We start from the raw sequence: 25,829 nt of genomic DNA, 5'->3' as shown, positions 1-25,829 counted from the left end.
CAAGGTGGGAAAGTACTTTACTCAAGTAAGCAGTAAGATATAAAGGCATTGATATGTGACTTAGCTGTTTCTTAAAAAGCAGAATAACGATATCTTGTTGCTCACACAGTATAATTGTTGACATCCAGTCTCAGCCAGGGGTCAACAAAACATCAGCTGCTTCTGATCTACGAACAGTTTTCCCAGGGTGCAAATGAAGTCAGGTGAAAAATGTCAGTGTGTTTCTAAGGCTTTAACCAGTAAACGTCACAGTTCTTGACTAAACCCCATTTTGGTCCAATTCAGCAACAACATCATGACACAACATACAAAGTCATCATCATTTTCCAAAAAGAAAATGCTGTACTATAAACGGAATCAAAAAGTGAATCCAAAGTCTCCATCTTCTAGCAGACTACTGGTTGTTACTGGTCGTTTCCATGGTGAGTCCAGGGTTTGGCATGAAGATTCCTTTTGAGAAACCTCTTCTTGGGTATCTCACTGAGGGAGAAGGCCGACGTGCGGTTTGAAGGATTCTCCTTCCGAGACACGATGCAATCTTTGATGGCATCTTTAATTACCTACAAGAGGCAAGAGCAGGGATTAGCGCCAACAATAGTATCTTCTTCAAGCGTCTGTCTCGGTTTGCATGTAGACTTTGTCTGACCTGATTCACAATTGAAATAAATTTATCAGCAACGCGGAGTGAATTCTGTTTGAAACAAATAAAATTCAGCTACCAAAATGTATCCTATTTCCCGAATTGAATGAAAGCACATCTACAGTGTCGTTTCTCTGCCTTTGAGCAATGTTCAAGTTCAAGACGTTGCGATACAATACAGATAAACCTTGTCAGTGTTAGTCAAGTGCAATCATTTACTTGTGTTTAGTTTCTGACCATGTCTTTTCCACTTCACTTCCATTTACAACAGCTGTAAATTCTCAAAGCATGGAATGGATTGTTTGTTTACATTCAACCTTTAATTGCTGGTGGTGCAGCCAACTCGAGTGACAACATGTATGCTGTGATGGCGAGATTACAATTCACACACTCATACTAGTCAGTGGAGACAAATCATGTGCATCTTCCCACAACGTGGTTGACTGTCTAACGAGAGTTCTGTATGCCAAATGACAATGTGAAGGGAGGTGTTCTTCGCTCCCTCTTGTGGGGAATGTGATCGCAACTGCGTACACCTTGCGAGTAAACACGTACACCTTGTTGTAAACACCAACAAACCACTAGCAGAAAAGCAGACGGCCAACACAAGGACTGTAACCGTTTGGTCTCAGATAGATTGGAAGCATTGTGGTAGTCTGTTTTGAAAGCATATTTTTAGAATGTATTTATTTATTTAATGATTTATGTTTTATGTTCAATTCCTATTATGTACAGCACTTTGTCACAGCTGCTCTTGTTGTTTTATTTTTGTTGTCTTTCTTTTTTTTTTTTTAAGTGCTCTAGAAATAAAGTTGAGTTCAGCTGAGACACTACAGCAGCAGTCACTACTATGTGAAAAAAGAATGAAAAGGCACTCGAAATGTTTGCAGTGTCTTTACACAAGTCACAATATGGACAAAGAAGTCACAGGCATCTTTATCTTTATCACACTTCTGTCTAGGAGCAAATGTCTGGTCAACAGCCAAATATCCATCTATTGTATCTTCACCTGGTCATCTTTTAATCTCCAACAGCAAGTTTTATCACTAGAGCTGGCATAAGGTTATCAAAATATTTTTATTATCACTGAGCCTTAAACGTCAAGTACACATCACAACTGTGGGGGAAGCATGGGAATAAAAAAAACAATGAATCCCAAATGTTGCCTTAAAGCAGGAGGTGTGGAGGGATTTGGAAGTGATCCGCCTGGCCATTGCATCACATCTGGCTCCTCACTCAGCCCGGAAGTGACTCAGTTACAGTCAATGAAAGTCAGGCTGCCCTTTCATAGTGATACACTTTCACTTGATTACACTTGTACTGTAAGCGTAGAAAGTTTTAATGTTGCACAATAATATGATGATGACAATTGTACAGTGACAATGCAAATATGCAAAACATTCCCAAAGACCACATGGACCACACTCAGAAATTAACTCATGGACCTTGACGCGGCCACAGCCATTTTGCTTAAAAAATAAAAAAATAAAAATAATATTTAGAATTAGAGGCCAAGGAAAAGCCAAACTGACCTCCAAGTTGTTGAGGGTGTTGAACTCCATGAGGTCGTGGAGTCGCGTGTAAGCCTCGTTGGAGTACTGGAAGTTGAAAGTAGAGAATGGCGACTCGGGATCGTCAAAGATGTCGAAGTCTGCCAACTCCTTCTCTTTTTCAGTCTCTCTGGGAACACCTTCCGTCATATAATCATAATGGGTGCATCATGAATAACTTTATGAACCAGAACTTGATGAACCAGATCATTACAGAATTACTACTGTTTTGTTGATCTTATATAGCTATATGAAAGGAGAACCATATTATAAAAAACTCTCTCCTTGTGCTTGCTTAGGTTTTCTCCAAGTACTGTTTCCAAAAACATGCATCTCAGATTAATTGTCCAAAGGTGTGAATGTGTCTGTGAATGGTTGTTTGTCTGTACGTACCCAGCTATTAACTGGACAAAGCTTATCCCACTTCACCCTGGTCAGTTGTACAGAGTGCAGTGAGTGGGAATTGATCCTAAACCCACTGTCCAAAAGTCAGCTTTCTAAACCTCTACCTTAACAATGGCCCAGTTAATTCCTACTGCTGCAATTATAGGATAAATGCCCAACTTGGGTCCATGTGTAAAACAAATTTACACGTGACGCATCGGCTACGTACTTTGTCAAGAAAATCCTCAGACAAAAAGCAATCTGCAGGAAAAAGTTGCCGTTTGGAAAATTGAAGCAACCAATAGGAAACTGATTCAGCATTCAGTCTGGATAACCTCCTTCTCTACAAACTGGAAGTCCATTTATGGACTATGTCGACGGTCAGTGTAAAAAATACAAAATAACTAAAAAAATGCAACTTCTACAAACAGACTGCGGAAGTATGTGGGCACACACAGCTGACTGGACATAAAGAGAGACTGGAGAGAAGATGAGATGGAGATGAGGTGTTCGGATGTCTTTGTGAGGATGTACCATGATAGATGGCCTGTTTACTCATAACTCTCCCACTCCACTGACAGATTCCCTACCGGCACCTGGCTCCTCAAGGAACCATCCTTCTCACAAACAGCTCATTAAACACACACGGACTGCCGCTGTTCCTGTCTGTGTGCACATGCAATTCCAGACTGCAAAATGTATGTTGGTTTAAAGACACGTAATTTCCATCAATAACCACAGCAACCCTAAGCACACACATTAAGTAGTGAGCAATGGGGCGCAACGGGCAAGAAATAATTATCTGTCCTCTAGAATTATCGCGTAACTTCAAGGAAGACATGCCTCATGTGCCTTTACGGTAAAATGGCATTAAGGGGTGCAGTTGGAATGTTTTTCCTTACACATATCCTGTGGAAAGCTCGCCATATGCACACACTTACCAGGCGCTTTGAATTTCCTGAAGTTGATATTGACCAGGACAAAGTGGATGACAGTGGGGCAGTTCTTTTCGCCTTTTTTGGGTTTGAACACATAGCATTCCTTGAGGCCCTCTCGGTCGAAGACCTTTGGATCGATTTTCGGGAATGGAAGCTTGTTCATTCGAGCCCACTTTTCAGCCAACAGGAGCTCCTGGTGTGTACATTTAAAAATGATAAAGTAATGACATGTAAAATTCTGCAAACTGCTAGCGAGGTGTAGTGGCAAAGGCATAGCGCTACCCAAGATGTCAGCTAGCTTGAGGCTAAGATGTACTCTATTTGCCTAAATGTACTGTTACATCCCGAGTACAAATCTATCTTAACACAAAGGGGAGTCAGACCTTAAACGGGGGGCTGGAGTCACTAGGTCGTGCAGAAAAGTCAAAGGAGACGATGAGGTCGACGCCACGTTGGGGCCGCAAGATGAGAGGGTAGGGGAGGTTGTAGGTGAGGCCGCTGTCCACCACGTGGATCTTCTTACTCTTCACATCCAGAGGCTCATAGATACGATCAAACTCATCTGGGTCTAAAAAGGTAGAAATAAGGCAAACGAGAATAAATGCCTAGTAGTGAAGTGTCAGACGTTAGCATGGGAACAGTTTTTAAACAACACGGACAAGGAATTCATTAATCAGTGTTTAAGGGGTGAAACCACACAGTTGTACCTTCTGTCCCTTCGCTCTTGCATTAAATTCTTTAAATTGGGGCTGTCTAAACATTTTCCATTCTAAAAATGAAGGTTGCAAAGGCCTTGTTGAAATTATTGACCTTATGTTTATTAAACATCCATCTATTTTCTTAATCGCTTATGCTCACGAGCGTCGCTGGTGTGTTTGATTATTGATAGATTTTAGGTGTTGACTTGGCTTTCCATGCCTTTTTGCACCTCCCTTCATGTGTTCAATACTTTTTGCCTTTCACGTTATTACACATAACTTAATTTCTGAGCTTATTTGTTCTACATTCTTTGTATGTATGGATTACTTGGGTTGTTCCTCAACATCTAGTGAAATATTCATGTCAATAAAACTTTTGGAAATATATTTAGTGAGAAAAATGGTGACATGTTAAATACTGGTGGCACGGTGGACAACTGGTTAGAGCGTCTGCCTCACAGTTCTGAGGGCCGGGGTTCAAATCCTGGCCCCGCCTGTGTGGAGTTTGCATGTTCTCCCCGTGCCTGTGTGGGTTTTCTCCGGGCACTCCGGTTTCCTCCCACATGCCAAAAACATGCATGGTAGGTTAATTGACAACTCTAAATTGCCCGTAGGTGTGAATGTAAGTGCGAATGGTTGTTTGTTTGTATGTGCCCTGCGATTGGCTGGCAACCAGTTCAGGGTGTACCCCGCCTCCTGCCCGATGATAGCTGGCTTAGAAAATGGATGGATGGATGTTAAATACTTATTTCAGCCGCTGTATCACTTGTACCTATACCTGTGGAATGAGTTCATAACACATTGTGGATGTGTACCATGAGTCCAGAATTGGTTGACATGATGATTAGGAGAAAGGTTGATATATTGTGTGTCCAAGAGACCAGGTGGAAAGGCAGTAAGGCTAGAAGTTTAGGGGCAGGGTTTAAATTATTTTACCATGGTGTAGATGGGAAGAGAAATGGAGTAGGGGTTATTTTAAAGGAAGAGTTAGCTAAGAATGTCTTGGAGGTGAAAAGAGTATCAGATCGAGTGATGAGGCTGAAACTTGAAATTGAGGGTGTGATGTATAATGTGATTAGCGGCTATGCCCTACAGGTAGGATGTGACCTAGAGGTGAAAGAGAAATTCTGGAAGGAGCTAGATGAAGTAGTTCTGAGCATCCCAGACAGAAAGAGAGTCGTGATTGGTGCAGACTGTAATGGACATGTTGGTGAAGGAAACAGGGGTGATGAAGAAGTGATAGGTAAGTACGGCATCCAGGAAAGGACTTTGGAGGGACAGATGGTGGATTACATCTTGTGCAGACGATGTAAACTGAAGGAGGTTACCGACTGTAAGGTAGTGGTAGGGGAGAGTGTGGCTAGCCAGCATAGGATGACGGTGTGTAAAATGACTCTGGTGGTAGGGAGGAAGATTAAGAAGACAAAGGCAGAGCTGAGAACCATGTGGTGGAAGCTGAGAATGAAAGAGTATCATGCGGCTTTTCGAGAAGAGCTGAGACAGGCTCTCGGTGGACAGGAGGAGCTTCCTGAAGACTGGACCACTCCAGCCAAAGTGATCACAGAAACAGGCAGGCTTCTGGCAGGAAAGTAGAGAATGAGACTTGGTGGTGGAACCTCAAAGTACAGGAAATCATACAAGGAAAGAGGTTAACTATGAAGAAGTGGGACACTGAGAGGACCGAGGAGAGGAGAAAGGAATACATTGAGATGTGACGTAGGGCAAAGGTAGGCAAAGGCCAAACAAGAGACATATGATGACATGTATGCCAGGTTGGACACTAAAGAAGGAGAAAAGGTATCTATACAGGTTGGCCTGTGGAGGTATGGAAGCATCTAGGAGAGGTGGCTGTGGAGTTTTTGACCAGCTTGTTCAATAGAATTCTAATGCTTGAGAAGATACCTGAGGAATGGAGGAAAAGTGTACTGGTGCCCATTTGTAAGAACAAAGGTGATGTGCAAAGCTGTGGGAACTATAGAGGAATAAAGTTGATGAGCCACACAATGAAGTTATGGGAAAGAGTAGTGGAGGCTAGACTCAGGACAGAAGTGAGTATTTGCGAGCAACAGTATGGGTTCATGCCGAGAAAGAGTACCACAGATGCATTATTTGCCTTGAGGATGTTGATAGAAAAATACAGAGAAGGTCAGAAGGAGCTACATTGTGTCTTTGAAGAGCTAGAGAAAGCCTATGACAGAGTACCCAGAGAGGGACTGTGGTACTGCATGCGGAAGTCTGGCGTGGCAGAGAAGTATGTTAGAATAATACAGGACATGTACGAGGGCAGCAGAACAGCGGTGAGGTGTGCTGTATGTGTGACAGACGAATTTAAGGTGGAGGTGGGACTGCATCAGGGATCAGCCCTGAGCCCCTTTCTTTTTGCAGTGGTGATGGATAGGCTGACAGATGAGGTTAGACTGGAATCCCCGTGGACCATGATGTTTGCAGATGACATTGTGATCTGCAGTGAAAGGAGGGAGCAGCTGGAGGAACAGTTAGAAAGATGGAGGCATGCACTGGAAAGAAGAGGAATGAAGATTAGCCCAAGTAAAACAGAATATATGTGCATGAATGAGAGTGAGGCTACAGGCAGAAGAGATAGCAAGGGTGGAGGACTTTAAATACTTGGGGTCAACCGTCCAGAGCAATGGTGAGTGTGGTCAGGAAGTGAAGAAACGGGTCCAAGCAGGTTGGAACGGGTGGAGGAAGGTGTCAGCTGTGTTATGTGACAGAAGAGTCTCTGCTAGGATGAAGGGCAAAGTTTATAAGACAGTGTTGAGGCCAGCCATGATGTACGGATTAGAGACAGTGGCACTGAAGAGACAACAGGAAGCAGAGTTGGAGGTGGCGGAAATGAAGATGTTGAGGTTCGCTCTAGGAGAGACCAGGTTGGATAAAATTAGAAATGAGCTCATCAGAGGGATGGCCAATGTTAGACGTTTTGGAGACAAAGTTAGGGAGAGCAGACTTCGATGGTTTGGACACATCCAGAGGAGAGAGAGGCAGTATATTGGTAGAACGATGATCAGGAAGGAGCTGCCAGGCAAGAGAGCTAGAGGAAGACCAAAGAGAAGGTTGATGGATGTCGTGAGGGAAGACATGAGGTCAGTTGGTGTTATTCATCCATCCATTCACTTTCTTTTACCCCTTATCCTCACTAGGGTCGCAGGGCGTGCTGGAGCCTATCCCAGCTATCTTCGGGCGGGAGGTGACGTACTACCCTGAACCGGTCGCCAGCCAATCGCAGGGAACATAGAAACAAGCAACCATTCGCACTCACATTCACACCTAGGGGCAATTTAGAGTCTTCAATCAACCTACCACGCATGTTTTTGGAATGTGGGAGGAAACCGGAGTGCCCGGAGAAAACCACCCAGGCACGGGGAGAACATGCAAACTCCACACAGGCGGGGCCGGGGATTGAACCCCGGCCCTCAGAACTGTGCGGCAGATGTCCTAACTAGTCGTCCACCCTGCCGATATAAAGAATAAAGTAACAAAAATCATGATTTGAAATGTGGCATCATGAAAATATGGGAATAAGATGATCCAAAACCTAATTGTAGTGTGCATCTAGCTGGTAATTAAAACATAGCTTGTTGTTTTTACCTGTCACAGCATCCACCTCCTCTTCTGGTGTAGGTGCAGAGCAGATGTGCCCACTGACAGGAGAGAAAGGAATGCTGGTGTTCAGGTTCAGGCCCAACATAAAGTTATGCACCTGGTAAAGTGGGGAGACCAGCGAAAAGGTGAAATTTCAATTCATATACAGTACAGTAATTGGCCTTATGATGATGATATTTTGGTCACCTTGCCTGCGCGGCCCTCTCTGGTGTTGAACAAGGATGAGTCACTGAAAAGGGAAGTGAACATCCTTTGAACCCAGCTGGCCTGAGCAGTGCGATGATACTCATCCTCTGCCTCCTGGTTCTCTGTGCCACCTGAACACCATTATGTTGTTTTTAAAAGACAATTTAGCTAGCATATCCTAAGGAGACATAATCGAAAGCACACTGACAAGTACTGACAAAATTTATGTGCGTGGACATTTTACCATGATAAATTACATTTTACCACAAGTGACTTTGGTTTCAGCCTTGTCAGTATCAGTTTCTGTAAATTTCCCTGGGTTCGTAAGAAAATAAATAATATGAGCCTCCACTGTGCAGCAATGGGGAGTCATCTCTGTGCCAATACCTGACAAACGTAATGTGGAGGTTTGTTTGGGTTCTCACTATTTTCAAATACTATAGATCTGGATATTATCTAAATAGATAGATAAGGATAGAAATTTGTTTTCACTGGCTTTCTCAAAACGTTATAACGTGTGTTGTGCAAGCAATTCAAGCTGATGAGGTGTTCCTGTTTAAATGCTTTTCTGCAATTTAGAGAATAAAGCACAATGTCCAGTATTTTGTAATAGGTACTTCTGGAGCAAATGTTAAGTAATTTTCATTCTTATTTCCTTTCCTCTATCCCTCTATTTATTATCCACCCAACATTTTTATAGTGTCATGGCAAACACATCATTACAGAGGGAACATTGATGATCCTCTGGACTTTGGCCTTTGCGTGCAATACATGCAAAGGGAGAAGTCTTCCACAGATATGAAAAACAAATGGTCACAATTTCCATTTCGCTACTAATATAAGTCTTAATAAGTTCACAGATTCTGTTCAATGGTAAAAGCCACAAAAGTTGTAGCTCACCTTTGCGGGGTTCATCCTCGTTGTCCATACTGTCTTCTCCTACGATGTGCTGTGGTTTAATCTGCTCTGTAAAAATGAGACATGGAACATTTTGTGAAGCACCACAAGCGCAAAATGGAGTTTGAATTATTGGAATTGGAAGTGTTACTGGAAGAGGTAAACAAACATTACTCTTTTACAGAAAGAAACGAACTGTGCAGAAATTCTATGAAATTGGCAGACACATTCCCGTGTGCGTCTGGTCAGTAGATCAGCTTCATATCTGTTTGCGTGAGCATTAAGTTTGCGCCATTTTTGCAAGCGAGAACCTTTGTAAATCAGGTCCTTAGTGTTCACATCAAAAAGGATTTGGCATTTCTCTGACAATACTTAATAACCCAAAAAATAGACCAGGGCAGAAATATAATACAAGTGAAAAACAAATGCATTCTTTAACAGGGTGGAGGAGTTTCCACGTTTGGCACATTCAATGCATTGTGTCTGTACATGCAAAGGTCATCCTAAACAAATGCATTTGACCTAAACAAACAGCAGAAAATTCCCCGGAAGATGATACCTCCTAACTGTTGTGGGAATAACAAAGACTCACACTACACACACACACACACACACACTGAATGGCCCTGCTACATTAGAGTTTAATGTGAGCATGTTGACTTCTTTTTAACAATCTTTGCATGTTTTTTTTTTTTCAAAACATTGATTCACAGGGAATACCAGTGCATTTTGCATATATACAGTGCAGTGAAAAAATTCTCTGCCGCCGTCCTGATTTCAGAATATTTTTTAAATATTTGTCATACTTTTGCTTTGTTTCAGATCATCAAGCTAATTTTAATATATCACAAAGACCACTCAAGTAAATGCTAAATGCTGCTTCTAAATGATGATTTTATCTATTGACAGAAAAAAACAAAATTCTAGCCCTACGAAAAAAAAATAATTGTACCCCCCAACCACCTGGTTAAATTAGGAGTTAAATTTGTTGAATCAAGAAATCGCTTAAGTAGGCTGCATGATCTGAAAAAGAAACTCAAAAACAATTCAAGAACAAACCAGAAACAAAGTGATACAAATCTATCAGTCTGGAAAAGGTTACAGAGCCATATCCAAGGCTTTGGGACTCCAGCGTACCACGGTCAGAGCTTTTATCCACAAATGGAGAAAACTGGGAACAGTGGTGAACCTTCCCAGGACTGCTCAGACATCCAAAATTACTCCAAGAGTGCAACAACGACTCATGCAGGAGGACACAAAAGTAGCCAGAATGACATTCAAAGAAAAGCAGTTCTCACTGATCTCCGTTAAGATCAGTGTTCATGACTCAACCATAATAAAGACACCAGGCAAAAATGGGAGAGTTCCTAAAATCACTGCTGACAAAAAGAACACAAAAGCTCGCGTTACATTTGCCGAGAAACATTTTGATCAGACCCAAGACTTTTAGAGGACTATTCTGTGGACTGATGAGACAAAAGTTGAACTATTTGGAATGTGAGTGGCACCTTACATCTGCTGTAAAAATAACACAGTATTTGATAAAAAGAACATAATGCCAACAGTCAAACATGGTGATGGCAGTGGGATAGTCTGGGGATGATTTGCTGGTTCAGAACCAGTGATTAATGGAACAATGAATGCTATCTACCAGAAAATCCTGCAGGCGAATGCCCAGCCATCAGTTCGTGGCCTCAACCTCAAGCGCTCTTGGGTTATGCAGCACTAGAACAACCCGAAACATTCCAGGAAGTCCAGTTCTGAATGGCTGAAAAAACACGGCCAGAGTCGTAACGTTCAGAGTCATGGGTGGCTGGAGCCGACTTTGGGCAAAAGGTAGACGACACCCTATATTAGTCACCACTCCATCATAGGGCAAGCGTTCACACTACAGTCACATTCATCCCGTCACGGAGTGGGTACTGATCATGGAAGTCAGCCGAATTCACCACTACACTAAAAGTGACTATTCTCAGTATCCTGCAGTGTAATTATAGAGCACTAAACCAAGAATAATAAGCATCGTTGAATTAATACCGCTAACTGCTGAACATTATTATCATTGTAGGAGGATTGCTTTCTTTGTAAAGCCAGAATATTCAAATATGCCGCGTTTGTCTTGGTTCTCATTAGATTCTGTAGAAAGCTACGTTTTTTTTGTTTTTTTTGTACATTCCGTGAAATGATTTTCACTTTACTCAAAACAAATGTCACATACAACAGTTAGAAAATGGTTTTACTGATTAGAAGTGAATAAAATTCCTTGAAAGTTTCCTGGAGAAACAAACAACACAATAAATGTAATTGTCGAAAATAAGCAAAGCGCTAAAAAGTAATGTACGTTGGTAAGAACTTGGCACCTGACGTTTGACCGACTCAGCCATCTGGATTCTTAGATCAAAATAAATAAACAAAGAAACTCATTATCGAAATGTAACTTGTAGAATGCTGACAAGAAAGCTGTACGAACCAGGTCCAACAGAACCACAATCAAAGAAGAAGTGCTTACCTAACTCCTCCTCCATGGTGGAGCCTCCGGTTGTGTCTTTCACCCCAAGCACTCTGTTGAAAAGAATGGAGAAGGCACTGCCCCACACACCTGCCCCAGCCCCAACACAGATACAGTATATTCAATGCACTTATTTTTTATTTCACTTGTATAACGGGTAGCATAATCTTCAAAAGTGTGTTCATTTCAGTCACGCTCTCCTCACCCATTAGAAAGTGAAGAGGGTTTTCTTTGTATTTCTTGACAACTGTTCCCATGAAGAACTTGCTACCAAACAAGTCAGGTGTCATGAAGGTGCCGTATTTTGCCATTCCAATTTCATAGGGACTGAACTCTACCCAGTCTGCAAGTGAAATCTCAATGTAAGATCACACGACTCGCACCACCATATCATCACTAGAACATGGAAGATGAATAAATGAATTTGAAAACATCCTAAAACTTACAAAATAGGAAAAGAGTTTTGGAAAAAAACACAAATCACTTTCTGAATCTTTGGACTTCTTCCAGTCTCAAGTGAGCACCCAGATATGCTTAACAACTTTGCATAAATCAGGTTTTAAACTTTGAAGATTGTAAGGGACAACAATGTTTTATCCATACGATACCCGTGTACCCCCGGCAAGGCAAGAACATGAAGGAGTTTTTTTTTAATCCATCAATTCAACAATTAAACATTTTTTTTTAGCAGTTTTTCAGGGGAGGCTTACTGTCTGATGTTAGGCCACTTAAAACAAGCAGGAAGTCAAAATGGGCCTCAGGGCCAACAATGGGTATCAGCCCATACAGACTACATAAAAGCCTACTGAGGTTTACAACGCCGCTTGTCATCATGACATATTTGTTCAGGCTTGTATGACATACTGTACATCGAACAGCAACAAGCACTCCGGGCATATGACTAAAAATAGACATAAATGCACGCAAACCTACACTCGCACAATTATTATTATTGAAAATTGCTAATACTCAAGCAGGCTTTTGACACCAAGGTGTTTCCTCAGACAAGATTTAGTGTCAGAGGTGTGATGGGTGTGTGTTATGGTTATTGTCTTCCCCCTGTCTCGTACACACCTGCTCCTGAGAGCATCTTCCCCACCTGTGCCTCGTTTAGCCTAATTACCCTTTGCATTTAACCTCGTGTCTCATTCTTTTGGGTCGCCAGTTCGTTGTACCTTGTTGTCGCGTTCCAGCATTCCTTGTTTCCACGTCTTCGACTCACAGTAAGACTAGACCCTGTTCTGATTATTGGCCTTGCCTTTTTGCCTCACGTTTTTTGGATGCTGTTGCCTTTTTGGATTGCCTGCCTGTGTACCGACCTCTGCCCGTTTATTAAACCTCTCTTTTTGAAACTGTCCATTTGAATTGGAGTCGTGCATTCTGGGTCCTATCCTTTGTTCCGTTCATGACAGAACGAACTGGCCATAACGTGGACCCTGCAGACTCAGACCCGATGCGCAAAGCCCTTCAAGCAGAGGGTCAACGCATCTCGAAGCAGCTTGCTGCCCTCCACCTTCATCTAAAGGAACTGTCATAGCATCAGGACACTATGATGAGACAGGTGGCCTCACAGTTTGAAGAACTAATGAATATTGTTCAGAACAAGGAGCCAACTGGCACAGCACCCGATGCCACCACCTTCAAAAAGTGGATTACATCTGACCATCATCTATTGATTGGAGGCCAGACGCTTTCTATTGACAAATGCTTTTTCACTCTCTCCTGATGAATCCTGTGTATTCATTTTGAATATAAAAGATAGTTCTGGACTGTATCAGTAGTTACTCAGATAAAACACAATATTTACCTGCAAACATGAGCTCAGAAACATCTGGCTTGACATGCAGACAGGTGAAGAGGGGAAGAGGACTTTGCGCCTGGTTTATTTTCTCCTGAATGTCACTTAGCTTGATGTCCATCCTCTAAGTAGAATAGAAACATTGACTGATATAGTCGGAGTCCATTGTATACTACAGAACAATAATCCTATGAAGATGGAATCAAACATGTTTCATGCAGCCCTTACCGCGGGTATGAGTGTTTCTCCTATAAGCATACCGAAAACATCGGTGAAGGTAACTGGCTGTCCAAAGGCCTTCTTGGTCCACAGAGCTTGGATGTAGTTGGTTATATGTTGGGGCAGCAAGAGCCTCAATGGATTACTGCTGACTCTGTTCATTAGTTCCTTGTTGATCTCTTTTGGGCCCTTGTTAGGAAACTCAGGATGCGAGTAGAGGGTGGACATGTACCTAGAGACCCAAATAGAGAGGATTGAGCATAGGGGCACTTTAGTGTAAATGGAACATGTGAAAGTTGCAAGAACATTACCATATTTAAGCAGAAAGTACTGTACTTTAAGAGGTTCATTCTTGTTCAAGTTAAATGCATGAAAAATACAACACACCATGACTCATAATGGATAGATTTTTTTCATTTTTCAAAATAAAACACATTTGACACGCAAAAACGCAATACAATGGAAATTATATAAATTGGTCCTTCCTTCTATGCGGCCCGGTAACAAATGCCTCACGGACCGGTACCGGTCTGCGGAACGGAGGTTGGGGACTGCTGATATAAGGGACCAGACAGTAGTATGAAGGAAGAGAGTATTAAAAAAAAGAGAGTACCTACCAGGTGGATCCGGAGAGACCAGCAATATAGGTGGCACAGTCTAGGACTCCAGACTCAAACAGGGCCTTCATCACACCCGAGTAGCCGACCATGGCACGAAAGCCACCTCCTGAACCCGAGATAGCAATAACTGGTACCTGTATCACACATAAGAGTAGCGTTATCATTGGTGGAAGCACATTTAATCAGTTTGTATATGAGCCTCACGCTATCTCATCCTTTTATCTTCAAACTGCTCTTCTCTGCCGCCGCAACCTACACATATTGGTAAGTGCCCTCAAATATATTCCACAATTTCCTCATGGTGAATTGTTGCTTCCTGTGTCAGTGTGTGTTTATGTCATAAGCAGATGTTTGAAAATTCACACATTATTCCAAGAAAGCCACAGAAACAAGATGTCACATTGTGACATGTTAAAATTGAAGACAGTGGCTGGTTATCTCATTCCTCAAGAACTTCCTGTACATGGTGAACATGACAAGCCCTGGCTGCAGATTACAAACAGCCTCAGGGGCATCAGGCAAAATCCACACAAGTGAAGAAACAAGTACAAGGAACAGGAACAGAATGTTGAACACGTTCTGTTTGGGTCATATTTTGATATGAGAACTAGCAATTAAATTCAAGTAGGCTTTGCTTTGGCTTTAATGCATAAAGTGAGCGAAGTTCATCGCCAGAATGATGATACATGTCTTGGTAAGTTTTTTTCTTAGCAGTGCGAGGCCAGCAGCCTATGCGTGACTCCACATATACAGGCTGGAAACAAATGCTTATTTCCTGTACATTTAAAAAAATCATATATGTGATGTGTTTTTTTATGTTGTCGAGTCGTAGTTCTAGAAAATGTACGACATCAAGATTGACAGCTATACTTGAGTTTTATCAAATAAGTATGGCGACCCACAGAGCTGTGTTCTCAATTTGTGAAGACTGGCTTTTTAGATTTTATAAGCACTATTAAGCAAAATACAGAAGCGATTTTTACTTTTCTGTGGTGGTTGTAACACGTTTGGCAAAAATCTGGATAGAAATTCAGATACGGAATTAAATTTTTATTTTAATTAATTTTTATATTCCCGTCAAATTAAATCACTCTCTGTCCCTCTTGCGCATGTGTTATTCAGTTAGGACTGCTGTTTATGTTATGATTTACATTATTACAGGGCACAGTTGCTTGACAATGAAGGACATTTATTGGTTTCCACTGCCTCATTCTTGTCAGAGCACATGCCGCTCCTTGCAGAAACCGCTGCTCTAATCAATGTTGACAGCCAAAGAAACAAATCAAGCAAGTGGTGTATATCTAAGAATTCTGGGGGAGTCTTTAGTACGTCGAGTTCCCTTCTTTGAGCAGCCCCACTTTCTGTCAGCTCTCCCTTTGTGCATGTCATCACACCACAAACAGGTGCTATAGGTGGAAATGCTTATTGATGCTTCTAAAAATAAAAAAAAATAATAAAAAAAATATTTTTGACCTTTATCATACAACATTCCACACACATGCCCACCTCTTCTGGTGCGCTGGGAAGGAATCGAGGCTTCTCCATGTTTAGTAGCTTCTTGATGCCCAGCATCACTCTCTCTCTGCGGGTCTGCCGGAACTGTTTCTCATTCTCACACAGGGCCAGGCTGAAGCGTAGATCCAAGTTGGTGCTGGAGGCACAGAGATAAGCATTTTAGTCAGACAAAAGAGGGTGCAGTGGTGAGAAGCATACATGACTGTCTGAACCTCTATTCATTCACCTTTCCACAATAACCATCCATCCATCCATCCATTTTCTGAGCCGCTTCTCTTTACGCGGGTCGCGGGCGTGCTGGAGCCTATCCCAGCTATCATCGGGCAGGTTGCGAGCCAATCGCAGGGCACATATAAACAAACAACCATTCGCACTCACATTCACACCTACGGGGAATTTAGAGTTGTCAATTAACCTACCGTGCATGTTTTTGGGATGTGGGAGGAAACCGGAGTGCCCGGAGAAAACCCACGCAGGCACGGGGAGAAGATGCAAACTCCACACAGGCGGGGCCAGGGATTGAACCCCGGTCCTCAGAACTGTGAGGCAGACGCTCTAACCAGTCGTCCACCGTGCCGCCTCCACAATAACCAAAAGTGTGAAATGACCAGGCCCTCAAATTAACTCTAGGAAGTGAACTATGATTGTAAATAAATCCTAGAAATGATCCTGTTGATGTTTAATCGTTCTATCATGGGTAAAAATACCTGCACATTCTTGACACTCAGCAGATAACTACAGTATGATGATGACTGCAATAAATAGAACTGTTGTTTATGCTGAATAACATACCATATCTCCAGGAACATCTCTAAGTAGACCTTGGTTGCCTATCAAAACAATGACGAGGGACATTCAAGACGATTTCATTTCATCAACTTTTAAACGGAAACAGTAACAAGAGTAACAATGCTTGCAGAGAATTACAAAGTTCAATGTGTCAATTTAATGCGTCTCACTTTGCCAATAAGGAAGGTTTCCTTCTGTTTGTGGCCCACTTTGAGGTTGGAGATGTCAAAGGAAGCAGTCCCAAGGGTCTCGTCCATCACATAATTGGCATCCATTAATTTTACCTGTGTAAGAACAACAGTACACAGTTCACTTACGTTATATTGATATGTGTTTAGGCTCCCCCATTGTATACCTTAAAACCAGTTTCTAACCAGCATTGTCCAGAACAGGTATATGTTTACAAGAAAAGTATAACAGCTGCTGATGCCGCATGAATCATGCCGATCGTCATCCTATTATATCATACCAACAAAGCTTTTTTAACTGTATTAGCATCAGTGTTTCAGATAGAACAAGAGAAGTCCAACCTCAAGGACGTTCTGCAGGTTGGGGTCTAATATGAAATGAAACGTCTCGTCCCATTTTGGATTGATGTTGTTGTCTATGTGCTTGGTCTTCTTCCTGCTTTCTGGGGCTGTCAGGATGTACAGCTCCACATACGGATCTGGTGTGTCCACTGCACAAACACAAAGAGACACACCTTTAAACTAAAATCGTGTTGGTTAGTTAGTTGTTATTTTTCCTTTTGATTTGTTATTACTTGGTGCAAAAACAAGCTATACAGCACCCCCAAAGTAAGGTTTGGCAAAGCTGCCCTACATTAACAGCATTGGTGATCATCCTAACCATGTTTTATGTTTATGTGAAGGGTATTTGTAAATTATTTAACCAAAATGTAACAATTGTTATGATCCATCAATTTTCAAATTTACCATTTTACAATAAAATAATGGGAAATAGTACACCACATTGTTATTTCCTGATTGAAATGTCAAATTACAGTTGAGTAAAGTACATTTACTTGCATTCTTGAACAAAAAAAATAATCTCAAATGTAGGTATCAGAAGTTGAATGCTGTTTAAAATTCCTTATTCCTGTTCAGTCATCAAGTTCCTGTTTAAAACATCAAGACAGCTCATCAAGATGGTGGATGGTCTCTTCTTGTTTTTATGGCAGGTGGTCTAAAATGTGCTAATTAAGTTATATAACTGGATAAGTTGCAGCATGAATGTCATTTTCATGTATGCAGATCAAGCAGGCTCACACAAGTCCCCAAGTGCTCCCTTGGTGACGCTCTCTGCACGAACGACTGTCACAGTGAATTTGTGGGAAAATTGTTGTTCCACCTGAAATACGTCAGAAATCAATGTCATTTTAAATGTCACTACCTCACAATTGAAAAATATTACAAATCAGATAAGAAAAAAAGTCTGGAGCATTCAGTTAAAAATATCACATAAAAACATCAACAGCAACAACAACAGTTTGGGTGCTATTCAATGCCTGTGTTGCATAAATAAGAGGAAATGTCGAATCAAAAATTAACTGGGGACTTAATGTGGTTTCATACATCACAGCATATCATAACAATCATATTCTTGAAGAAAATGTCCAATATTTCAATCATAGTGCTTGAGCTCCCAATAGAGCAGGGGTTCTTGTATTTGATATATTTAAAAACATGCTTTTATGTACCATTAAACATATTTCCAAAAGAAGGTGCAGCCTCAACTGATGTTAACAGAAGAATGTGAGATGAGAAGAACATAGCCTAGCATTATTAGACTTAGCATTGAATTGACTGTGACAACATGAAGCATTAATACCCACAATTATATTAGACGCCATGGTGTTGTGTCAGTGGTGGAAGCCTTTATCAAGATGGGAAATCAGGAGCAGAACATCTCAGTCCTCAGTTTACCGTTAGAGCCTGTAAAATTAAACACATCATTTCAAAACGTATTAATCAATGTTTTGAAACAAATTTGACCAAGACTTTAGGTGCGACATTGGGACCCAGTCCACACATTCTTTTTACAACATTTGAAAACACATTTCAAATTCTTTGACTATTTCAAATGTGGCGGAAAAATGGTTAGCACGTCTGCCTCACAGTTCTGAGGACCCGGGTTCAAATCAGGCCTCACCTGTGTTGAGTTTTCATGTTCTCCCCGTGCCTGCGTGGGTTTTCTCCGGGTACTCCGGTTTCCTCCCACACCCCAAAAACACGCACACGAGGTTAATTGAAAACTCTAAATTGCCCGTACGTGTGAATGTGAGTGCAAATGGTTGCTTCTTTATATGTGCCCTGCAATGGGCTGGACAAACAGTTCAGGTTGGGATAGGCTCCAGCACACCTGTGACGCAAGTGAGGATAAGCGGAAATATTTCAAATGTGTGTGTGTGTGTTTCTTTTCTCATCTTTTCAGAAAAGAGTGCCATCACTGATGAGCCTGGCAGCACGTAGGAAGACCGTGTAGTCATCCAACCTGTCACGTAGTTTGCCTCAGTGGTCCAAATTCTACAAGTGCCAGCTCACTCTGGCCTCGTTCTGCAGCATACAATGGGCGCATGCAGGGCTGTGTGTGTGTGTGTGTGTGTGTGTGTGTGTGTGTGTGTGTGTGTGTGTGTGTGTGTGTGTGTGTGTGCGTGTGTCTGTGTGAATACAACCCAAAGTCGTCACGATACATTTTCATGCGTGGACAGAGTGACAACAGAAACCAGCAATAGTGCACAATAGATAGTTTTCCAAAAACATTACGTCACTGTTGAACTATCTGGTTTTAAAGTACACCTTACTGTCTTGGAAGCTGCAGTCAAACATGTTCCATTTGGGGAATACACTGGATTCATACTGGTCTTACCACTGCATCACAATTATATTTGATACAGTATATCGCTTCAAACATTTTTAACATTGTCTCGATGTGGGCTAAAAGACATTTTGACATTTTTTCATTCATTGAGTTGATGTACTGTAATTCAAAAGACAATTATCGCTTTCATTAGAGATGACATCATAGTAATATGATGATCTTGGTATGGTACACAGTACCATAAAATGTATGGTTCTTGTCTGGCCATCAGCCATCTACGATAATGCATCATTTATTGCTAGTTTTAGAAGTACATGTAGTAGTAATTACTCCTATTTCTATTCCTGATTCTGCTATCGTTATCTATATTGTCCAGTTTTCCCACATCATCCTCTGTTTCCCTAAACATAACCAGTCGAGGCAGATGGCCGCCCCACACCTAATATTGGTTCAGTACAAGCTAGGTTTCTTTTTGTTAGTGAAGCATTCTTCCTTTCCCAAAAGTACTTGTATTTTTTGTGTATATATATATATATATAATGCAATACAGCAACTTTTGTTTTTATTTGGCTGGGCATTTCCCATATAGTGCTAATACATCCGCTCAGGCCTGCTGCAAGTCACTCAACAGGTTCTGCCTGATTGGTTTTCCCTGGACAGATTATCAATTGCAAGACTACTATTTGACATGGATAATAATAGGACGTGAGAGTTGATATGGTTCGTTTACAAATGCGAAAGCACCTCTTAGACGAATTGACACATCCAAGAACAACGACGCGCATATTTCCCCTCTAAAGTCATCTGTTGCGCTCTTCAAAACAGATCACTACTACAACAGTTGAGTATATTGGCCCGTTTTCTTTCTTTAAATCACTATCGCCTCTTTGGTTTCCTCGTCATCTAAAATTGCGTAAACCCACGAATGCACTTTTCTGCCAGTGTGTCGTCTCTTAACAATGCCAAACACTTTAAAGGCGTGTTAGTGAGAAAACAAAGCAGACATACCTGAAAGAAGATAAAATGCTTGAACTCAAAAATCCTGCAAAAAAAAAAAAAAAAAAGTGTAACTCTAACCCGATGATCGAGAGAATATCATTCCGCCACAGCAGTCGCGGAGGGAGGCGTCGCCTGGCTTCACTTTGTCGCCAGTCGCCGGAGTGCAGAAGCAGCGTTTAGTTGAATGGGAGCGACACGTAAGCTGCTGGTAATATCACAGAAAACACTGATAGGAACTTAAGCGAGACTCGCTTCCTCAACGAGACAAAAAAAAAGAAAAAAAAGAAAAAAGCTGACTTTCTGCAGAGGAAGCTTGAATAGCTCCGCTCCAATTGCGCACAGTGCGTCCGCCTGTGTCCACTTGGGGGCGCGACGCGCTACTTCTCTGCTGCTAAAATGAATCACTACAACACTTCCAGCACGAATTCAATTGGCTTTAGGCAGTTTAGGCAATTATTTGGTCTTTTTTACCAATCGGAAATGTCAAACATTTCTTTGGAAGATGTTTTCTCCTATGAAAGTGCTATCACAATTGCCCACAAAGACGTAATCTATAAATCCGTTGTCTCCACGAAAAAAAAAAAAAAAAAAACTGTCAAGAAAATCTTACATTTATTTTGAGAAACAAGAAAAATATGTAAATATTTATTTTCTTATGATTATCTTGATGTGGCTGTATGTTTGTAGCTTCTTGTTTTTATCCTGTTTGTCTTTATCGAGTCTGGAATAATAAAGCAACAATGTATTCTTATTGTGGTTCATCTCCACGATTAAACTTAAATTCAACAAGTGAGGGGGGGCGGGGCGATATAACACGCGTTAAGATGACTCAACGCCAAAGAATTGATTGAGTTTGTGTAAGTAAAAAGTATGACTTCGACCTCTGTTTGTGTGTGTGAGAGAGTTACGTGTGATGGCACGTGACGTCACCCGGCAGGAGTCATATAAAGGTGGTGCGGTGGGCAGGATGGGACGTTCAACTCAGAGCGGAAGAACAGCGTGGAGGTGGAGAGCAGTGCGGCCGAGAAGAGAGAGAGAGAGAAAAAAAAGTTCACGCAAAGTCTTTGGAGTATGAACAAATACACTTTAACGCTTTTCGTCTTGTCTATTGGTTGTGTTGTGTGCCAGGGAGGTAAGTGATCTATCTGTGTGAATGGCTTCAAGTATGCCCAACGCATCTGGAGTGTGGCCGTAGATTTTTATGAATGACTGTCACTCGTGATGTTTCTCAGGTAACCTATGCTGCTCAGAGCCATGCCAGAACAGAGGTGTTTGCACAGCCCTCGGAACTGACGCTTATGAATGTGACTGCACACGGACTGGCTATTATGGTCCAAATTGCACAACCCGTGAGTACATCGAAACATCTAATCTTCTTGGCGTTATCAATGTGTTTTATTTGTTGAGTGAGTAACTTTTCTTTTGGATCTTTACAGCGGAATTCCTCACCCGGGTAAAAGTGCTCCTGAAGCCATCACCCAACACAGTCCACTATCTTCTCACCCACTTCAAGGGCTTCTGGAACATCATCAACAATATCTCATTTCTCAGAGATGCCATCATGAAATATGTGCTGACATGTAAGTCTATTGAGGAAATCAGCACTGAGCCGGGAGACGGTATCGTAGTAAAGCAAGACTAACAGCCATTCTTCTTTCATTTTTTTTCTAGCTCGCTCCCACATGGTTGACAGCCCCCCAACCTACAATGCGGATTACGATTACAAAAACTGGGAAGCCTATTCCAACCTTTCGTACTATACGAGGGCGCTCCCCCCGGTGGCACAGGATTGCCCAACCCCAATGGGAGTAGTAGGTGAGTGTTGAATCTCTGCCTCAGAGAAACCTGTTTTCTTAGATTCCTGAATACTCAGCAAGAGGTGCTTGAGTCTCATTACATCAGAGGATGTACTCTTGTAAAATGAGAATTCTTCTGGCTTGGCAGGCTTTTGGTGGGGGTGGATAAAAAAAAAAAAAAAACACGCACAAAAACTGGCCAAGTGAGGTTCTTTCAACAGATGTGATTCCCCTTTTAACTTGTAACTAAAGCTCAAGTGTGGCTGCCGTTGCTCATTTAAAGTCATATTGTCTGCATTTCATTCAATAATCCTTTTTGAAGCACGGTGCAATTTTTTAAAAATTATAATAACAATAAAACGCTTCAACATAATCAACTGAAGAGTAAATCTTCTTTGACTGACTCGGTCCCATTCTGCAATTGTTCACCCAGGTAAAAAGGAGCTCCCCGATATGAAGCTTCTTGCAGAGAAGCTCCTGTTGAGGAGGCAGTTCATCCCCGATCCACAGGGCACCAGCCTCATGTTTGCATTCTTCGCTCAGCACTTTACACACCAGTTCTTTAAATCGGACATGAAGAAGGGTCCTGCCTTCACCCTGGCAAAAGGTCACGGGGTAAGGACAACAATTTCTTTAGTCGTTAATGTACTTAATTTTTCCTTTATATTAATATATTATATGTTTCCAGGTGGACCTCAATCACATTTATGGAGACAGCTTGAAGAGGCAATACAAACTGAGGCTCTTGAAAGATGGCAAACTTAAACATCAGGTACATGTGGCGATGTTGTGTCACACTGTAGTCCCTTTCAGACTACACAAGTGTCTCACGTTTACCTACATATAAATAAATGCAGATGCTGGATGGAGAGATGTACCCTCCAACAGTAAAGGATGTGGGCGTTGATATGCACTACCCCCCTCATGTCCTCGACTCTCACCGCTTTGCTGTGGGCCATGAAGCTTTTGGCCTCGTCCCCGGTCTCATGATGTATGCCACCATTTGGCTCCGGGAACACAACCGAGTGTGCGACGTTTTGAAGCAAGTCCATCCATACTGGGATGACGAAAGACTCTTTCAGACCTCGCGGCTCATTCTGATAGGTGAGTTGATGAGAGAAAACTGTTGTATGGCGCTTTTAAGCTGTTATAAGAAGACTCACGAGACTGTTGATGTAATTCCCCTAGGAAGTTTTCAAAAGTGGAAGTTATGCACTCTATTTGACTAATCACCTACCTCAGACTCTGTTGCATACATTGGGGGTTTTAACTTTCACATTGTGAAACAGATTTTAACTGACAAAGAGGAAATGTTCACTGTAGAGAGTCCCATCATCATGATCGCAATACGCCGGTTTACTTCTATAAAATTGAATCCATTATTTTCCCAACAGGTGAAACCATCAAGATTGTGATTGAGGACTATGTGCAGCACCTGAGTGGCTATAACTTCAAGCTTAAATTTGACCCGGAGCTGCTGTTCAGCCAGCGTTTCCAGTACCAGAACCGCATTGCATCGGAGTTCAACACCCTGTACCACTGGCACCCACTGATGCCCGACTCCTTCCACATCGAGGAGAAAAACTACAACTATAAAGAGTTTGTCTTCAACACATCTGTAGTGACTGAGCATGGCATTGCCAACCTGGTGGAGTCGTTTACCAAACAGATTTCTGGGCAGGTATGTTTTTTTGTGTTGTTGCAATAATTACCTGAAGATTAACAGTGGTCATACTTTATGCATAGCAGCTTTTCTGTAACTGTTTTATTGTTTTAGGTTGCTGGTGGCCGGAATGTCCCAGAACCGATTCTGTATGTGGCTATTAAGTCCATAGAGGGCAGCAGACAAATGCGTTACCAGCCTTTGAACGCCTACAGGAAAAGATTCTCTATGACTCCATACAAGTCATTTGAAGATTTGACAGGTGAGGTTATCATTTCCAAGAGTACATTTGATACGGTTTGTTGTACGCTAATATGTTACTGCAAAAGCAACAGGAAGCTTAAGAAATGTGACAGGATTGCTGCACAGCTGCAAGAAAACACTACCGACTCACCTCCTCTTTGAAGTGTTAGGAATGTATTTTCACCAGTTTATAGTCGGATGTCCATCTCATGTTGAATAGTGTAAACAGATTTTCATGCCAGTGAACAAGATGTAAACAAAAAGACAAGTCTTCTTGCTTCAGAGAGGAAGTTTTAGAATAAAAAGAAAACTAAAAAGGTACACGAGTAAGACAAAGTATGTGTGGACACCTGTAAGAAAGACTGGAACAAAAGAAAAAGCAAGATGTATTCTCCTTTCATCCATCCGTTTGGATGCCGCTTATTCTATTCAAGGGTCACAGGTGAGGTGGGGCCTATCCCAGTTAATTTTGGACTTGGATGCCAGTAAAATCCAGGGCACATTTTGCCAAACAGCCATTCACACTCAGATCCAAACCTATGGGCACTTTAGAGTCCCCAATTAACCTAACAAGCATGTTTCTGAAACCTGGGAGGAAGGTAACCAGAGAGAACTTTGAGTCAGATATGCTAACCGCATGTCACCCCTTGCTACCTCGGTGTATCCCTCCCTTTTATAAATATAGGTATCCAGTCTAAGAATAAGGCAGATATTCCTAGATAAACCAGATTGATGAAAATCTACAAACTCACTCATTTCCTCCTTCCTCCTCCTTCAGGGGAAAAAGAAATGGCAGCTGTGCTAGAAGACATGTACGGAGATGTCGACGCTGTGGAGCTCTACCCAGGCCTACTTGTGGAAAAACCCAGACCCGATGCCATCTTTGGGGAGACCATGGTGGAGATGGGGGCCCCTTTCTCACTCAAGGGCTTGATGGGCAACCCCATCTGCTCTCCAGAATACTGGAAGCCCAGCACCTTTGGAGGAAGCGTTGGATTCGACATTGTCAATACAGCATCTCTGCAGAAGCTTGTGTGCGATAATGTGCGGGGACCCTGTCCAGTGGCATCATTTCGCGTGCCTGACATCGAAGATACAGGCTCCGTCGTCATTAACTCAAGCACGTCCCCCTCACGCAGTGGTGACATCAACCCTACAGTCATTTTGAAAGAAAGGACTACTGAGCTCTAATGGGGTTTTGGATTCATTTGAACTATTTATTTATTTATTTGTTATTATTTATTCTATTTATGATAGAAATTCTACGTAAGCAGACTTTTGTATGTAATTTTAGATACTTCTATGGCTGTGTTTATTTATTAAAGGAGAATGTATAAGTTATTGTAAAATGAAAGACCTCAGTGACTGCAACCTGATACTTGAAAGCTAGTTTACGATTCAATCACAGTGTAAGTTTTGTTGTTGCCGTGTCTTTAGACAGAGTGCTGCTTGTCTTCCACTTGTGATTATGCGTTTTCTTCTGTTTTACTGTAACACAATAAATGTTACTTCTTAAGATCTGGAATACTACTGGAGACAGTAAAATAGGGGCACTAATGGTAATATTCACAGTGGCTCACATGATTGTAATAAGTATTTCGGATGAATAAATTATATTTCTGACATACACATGGCCATATGTTTGTCATTTTGATCTGAATTTAATATAATTCATAAGAATGACTTTGATTTATAGATCCCCATTTCAAGGGACCCAAGGACAATTAGCAATAATTCATGGGGGGATTAAAATGTATCTGCGTGTGTGCAAGTATTTGTGTTGTGTTACTGGAGTTTTATGACTGAATACAGTAGGAGACACAATAGCTTGTGGAACAGCCGACAGAGTTTTGGTCCACTCCTCTCGATAATGTTGCTTCAGTTCACAATGCACATTTCTCTTTTTAAAGGCATCGCCGCAGCATTTGAATTGGGTTGAGG

General features: G+C 41.7%; 2 protein-coding genes across 4 annotated transcripts; one reads left to right on the top strand and one right to left on the bottom strand.

The window, feature by feature from the left end:
* On the bottom strand, window positions 1–20,607 carry LOC133406764 (cytosolic phospholipase A2-like). 3 transcript variants are annotated; one of them, XM_061684664.1, is made up of 19 exons: window positions 20,196–20,607; window positions 18,202–18,301; window positions 17,636–17,717; window positions 16,898–17,046; window positions 16,538–16,651; window positions 16,371–16,408; window positions 15,570–15,714; window positions 14,061–14,197; window positions 13,453–13,675; window positions 13,234–13,348; window positions 11,632–11,769; window positions 11,427–11,516; window positions 8,921–8,986; window positions 8,021–8,151; window positions 7,820–7,931; window positions 3,896–4,080; window positions 3,516–3,705; window positions 2,173–2,330; window positions 1–560 (listed from the first exon to the last, which is right to left on the bottom strand). In XM_061684664.1, exons 2-19 carry the CDS (start codon window positions 18,217–18,219, stop codon window positions 405–407), a joined length of 2,247 nt encoding a protein of 748 aa, XP_061540648.1. In that variant the 5' UTR covers window positions 18,220–18,301; window positions 20,196–20,607; the 3' UTR covers window positions 1–404. The 3 variants fall into 3 exon arrangements, with proteins under 3 accessions (XP_061540648.1, XP_061540647.1, XP_061540646.1); XM_061684663.1 differs by lacking the exon at window positions 20,196–20,607 and adding an exon at window positions 18,519–18,718; XM_061684662.1 differs by lacking the exons at window positions 18,202–18,301; window positions 20,196–20,607 and having other exon boundaries at window positions 17,636–18,191.
* Window positions 20,608–21,141: 534 nt separating this feature from the next.
* ptgs2b (prostaglandin-endoperoxide synthase 2b) lies at window positions 21,142–25,515 on the top strand. Its single transcript, XM_061684665.1, has 10 exons — window positions 21,142–21,318; window positions 21,419–21,535; window positions 21,623–21,766; window positions 21,858–22,001; window positions 22,416–22,597; window positions 22,671–22,754; window positions 22,840–23,086; window positions 23,377–23,663; window positions 23,760–23,907; window positions 24,667–25,515. Exons 1-10 carry the CDS (start codon window positions 21,258–21,260, stop codon window positions 25,077–25,079), a joined length of 1,827 nt encoding a protein of 608 aa, XP_061540649.1. The 5' UTR covers window positions 21,142–21,257; the 3' UTR covers window positions 25,080–25,515.
* The last annotated feature ends 314 nt before the right edge of the window (window positions 25,516–25,829 follow it).

This window comes from Phycodurus eques, chromosome 8, assembly GCF_024500275.1.
Source record: "Phycodurus eques isolate BA_2022a chromosome 8, UOR_Pequ_1.1, whole genome shotgun sequence".
NCBI lineage: Eukaryota > Metazoa > Chordata > Actinopteri > Syngnathiformes > Syngnathidae > Phycodurus > Phycodurus eques.
Note: the sequence above shows the minus strand (reverse complement) of the source record. Positions and strands in the feature narration are given on the sequence as shown.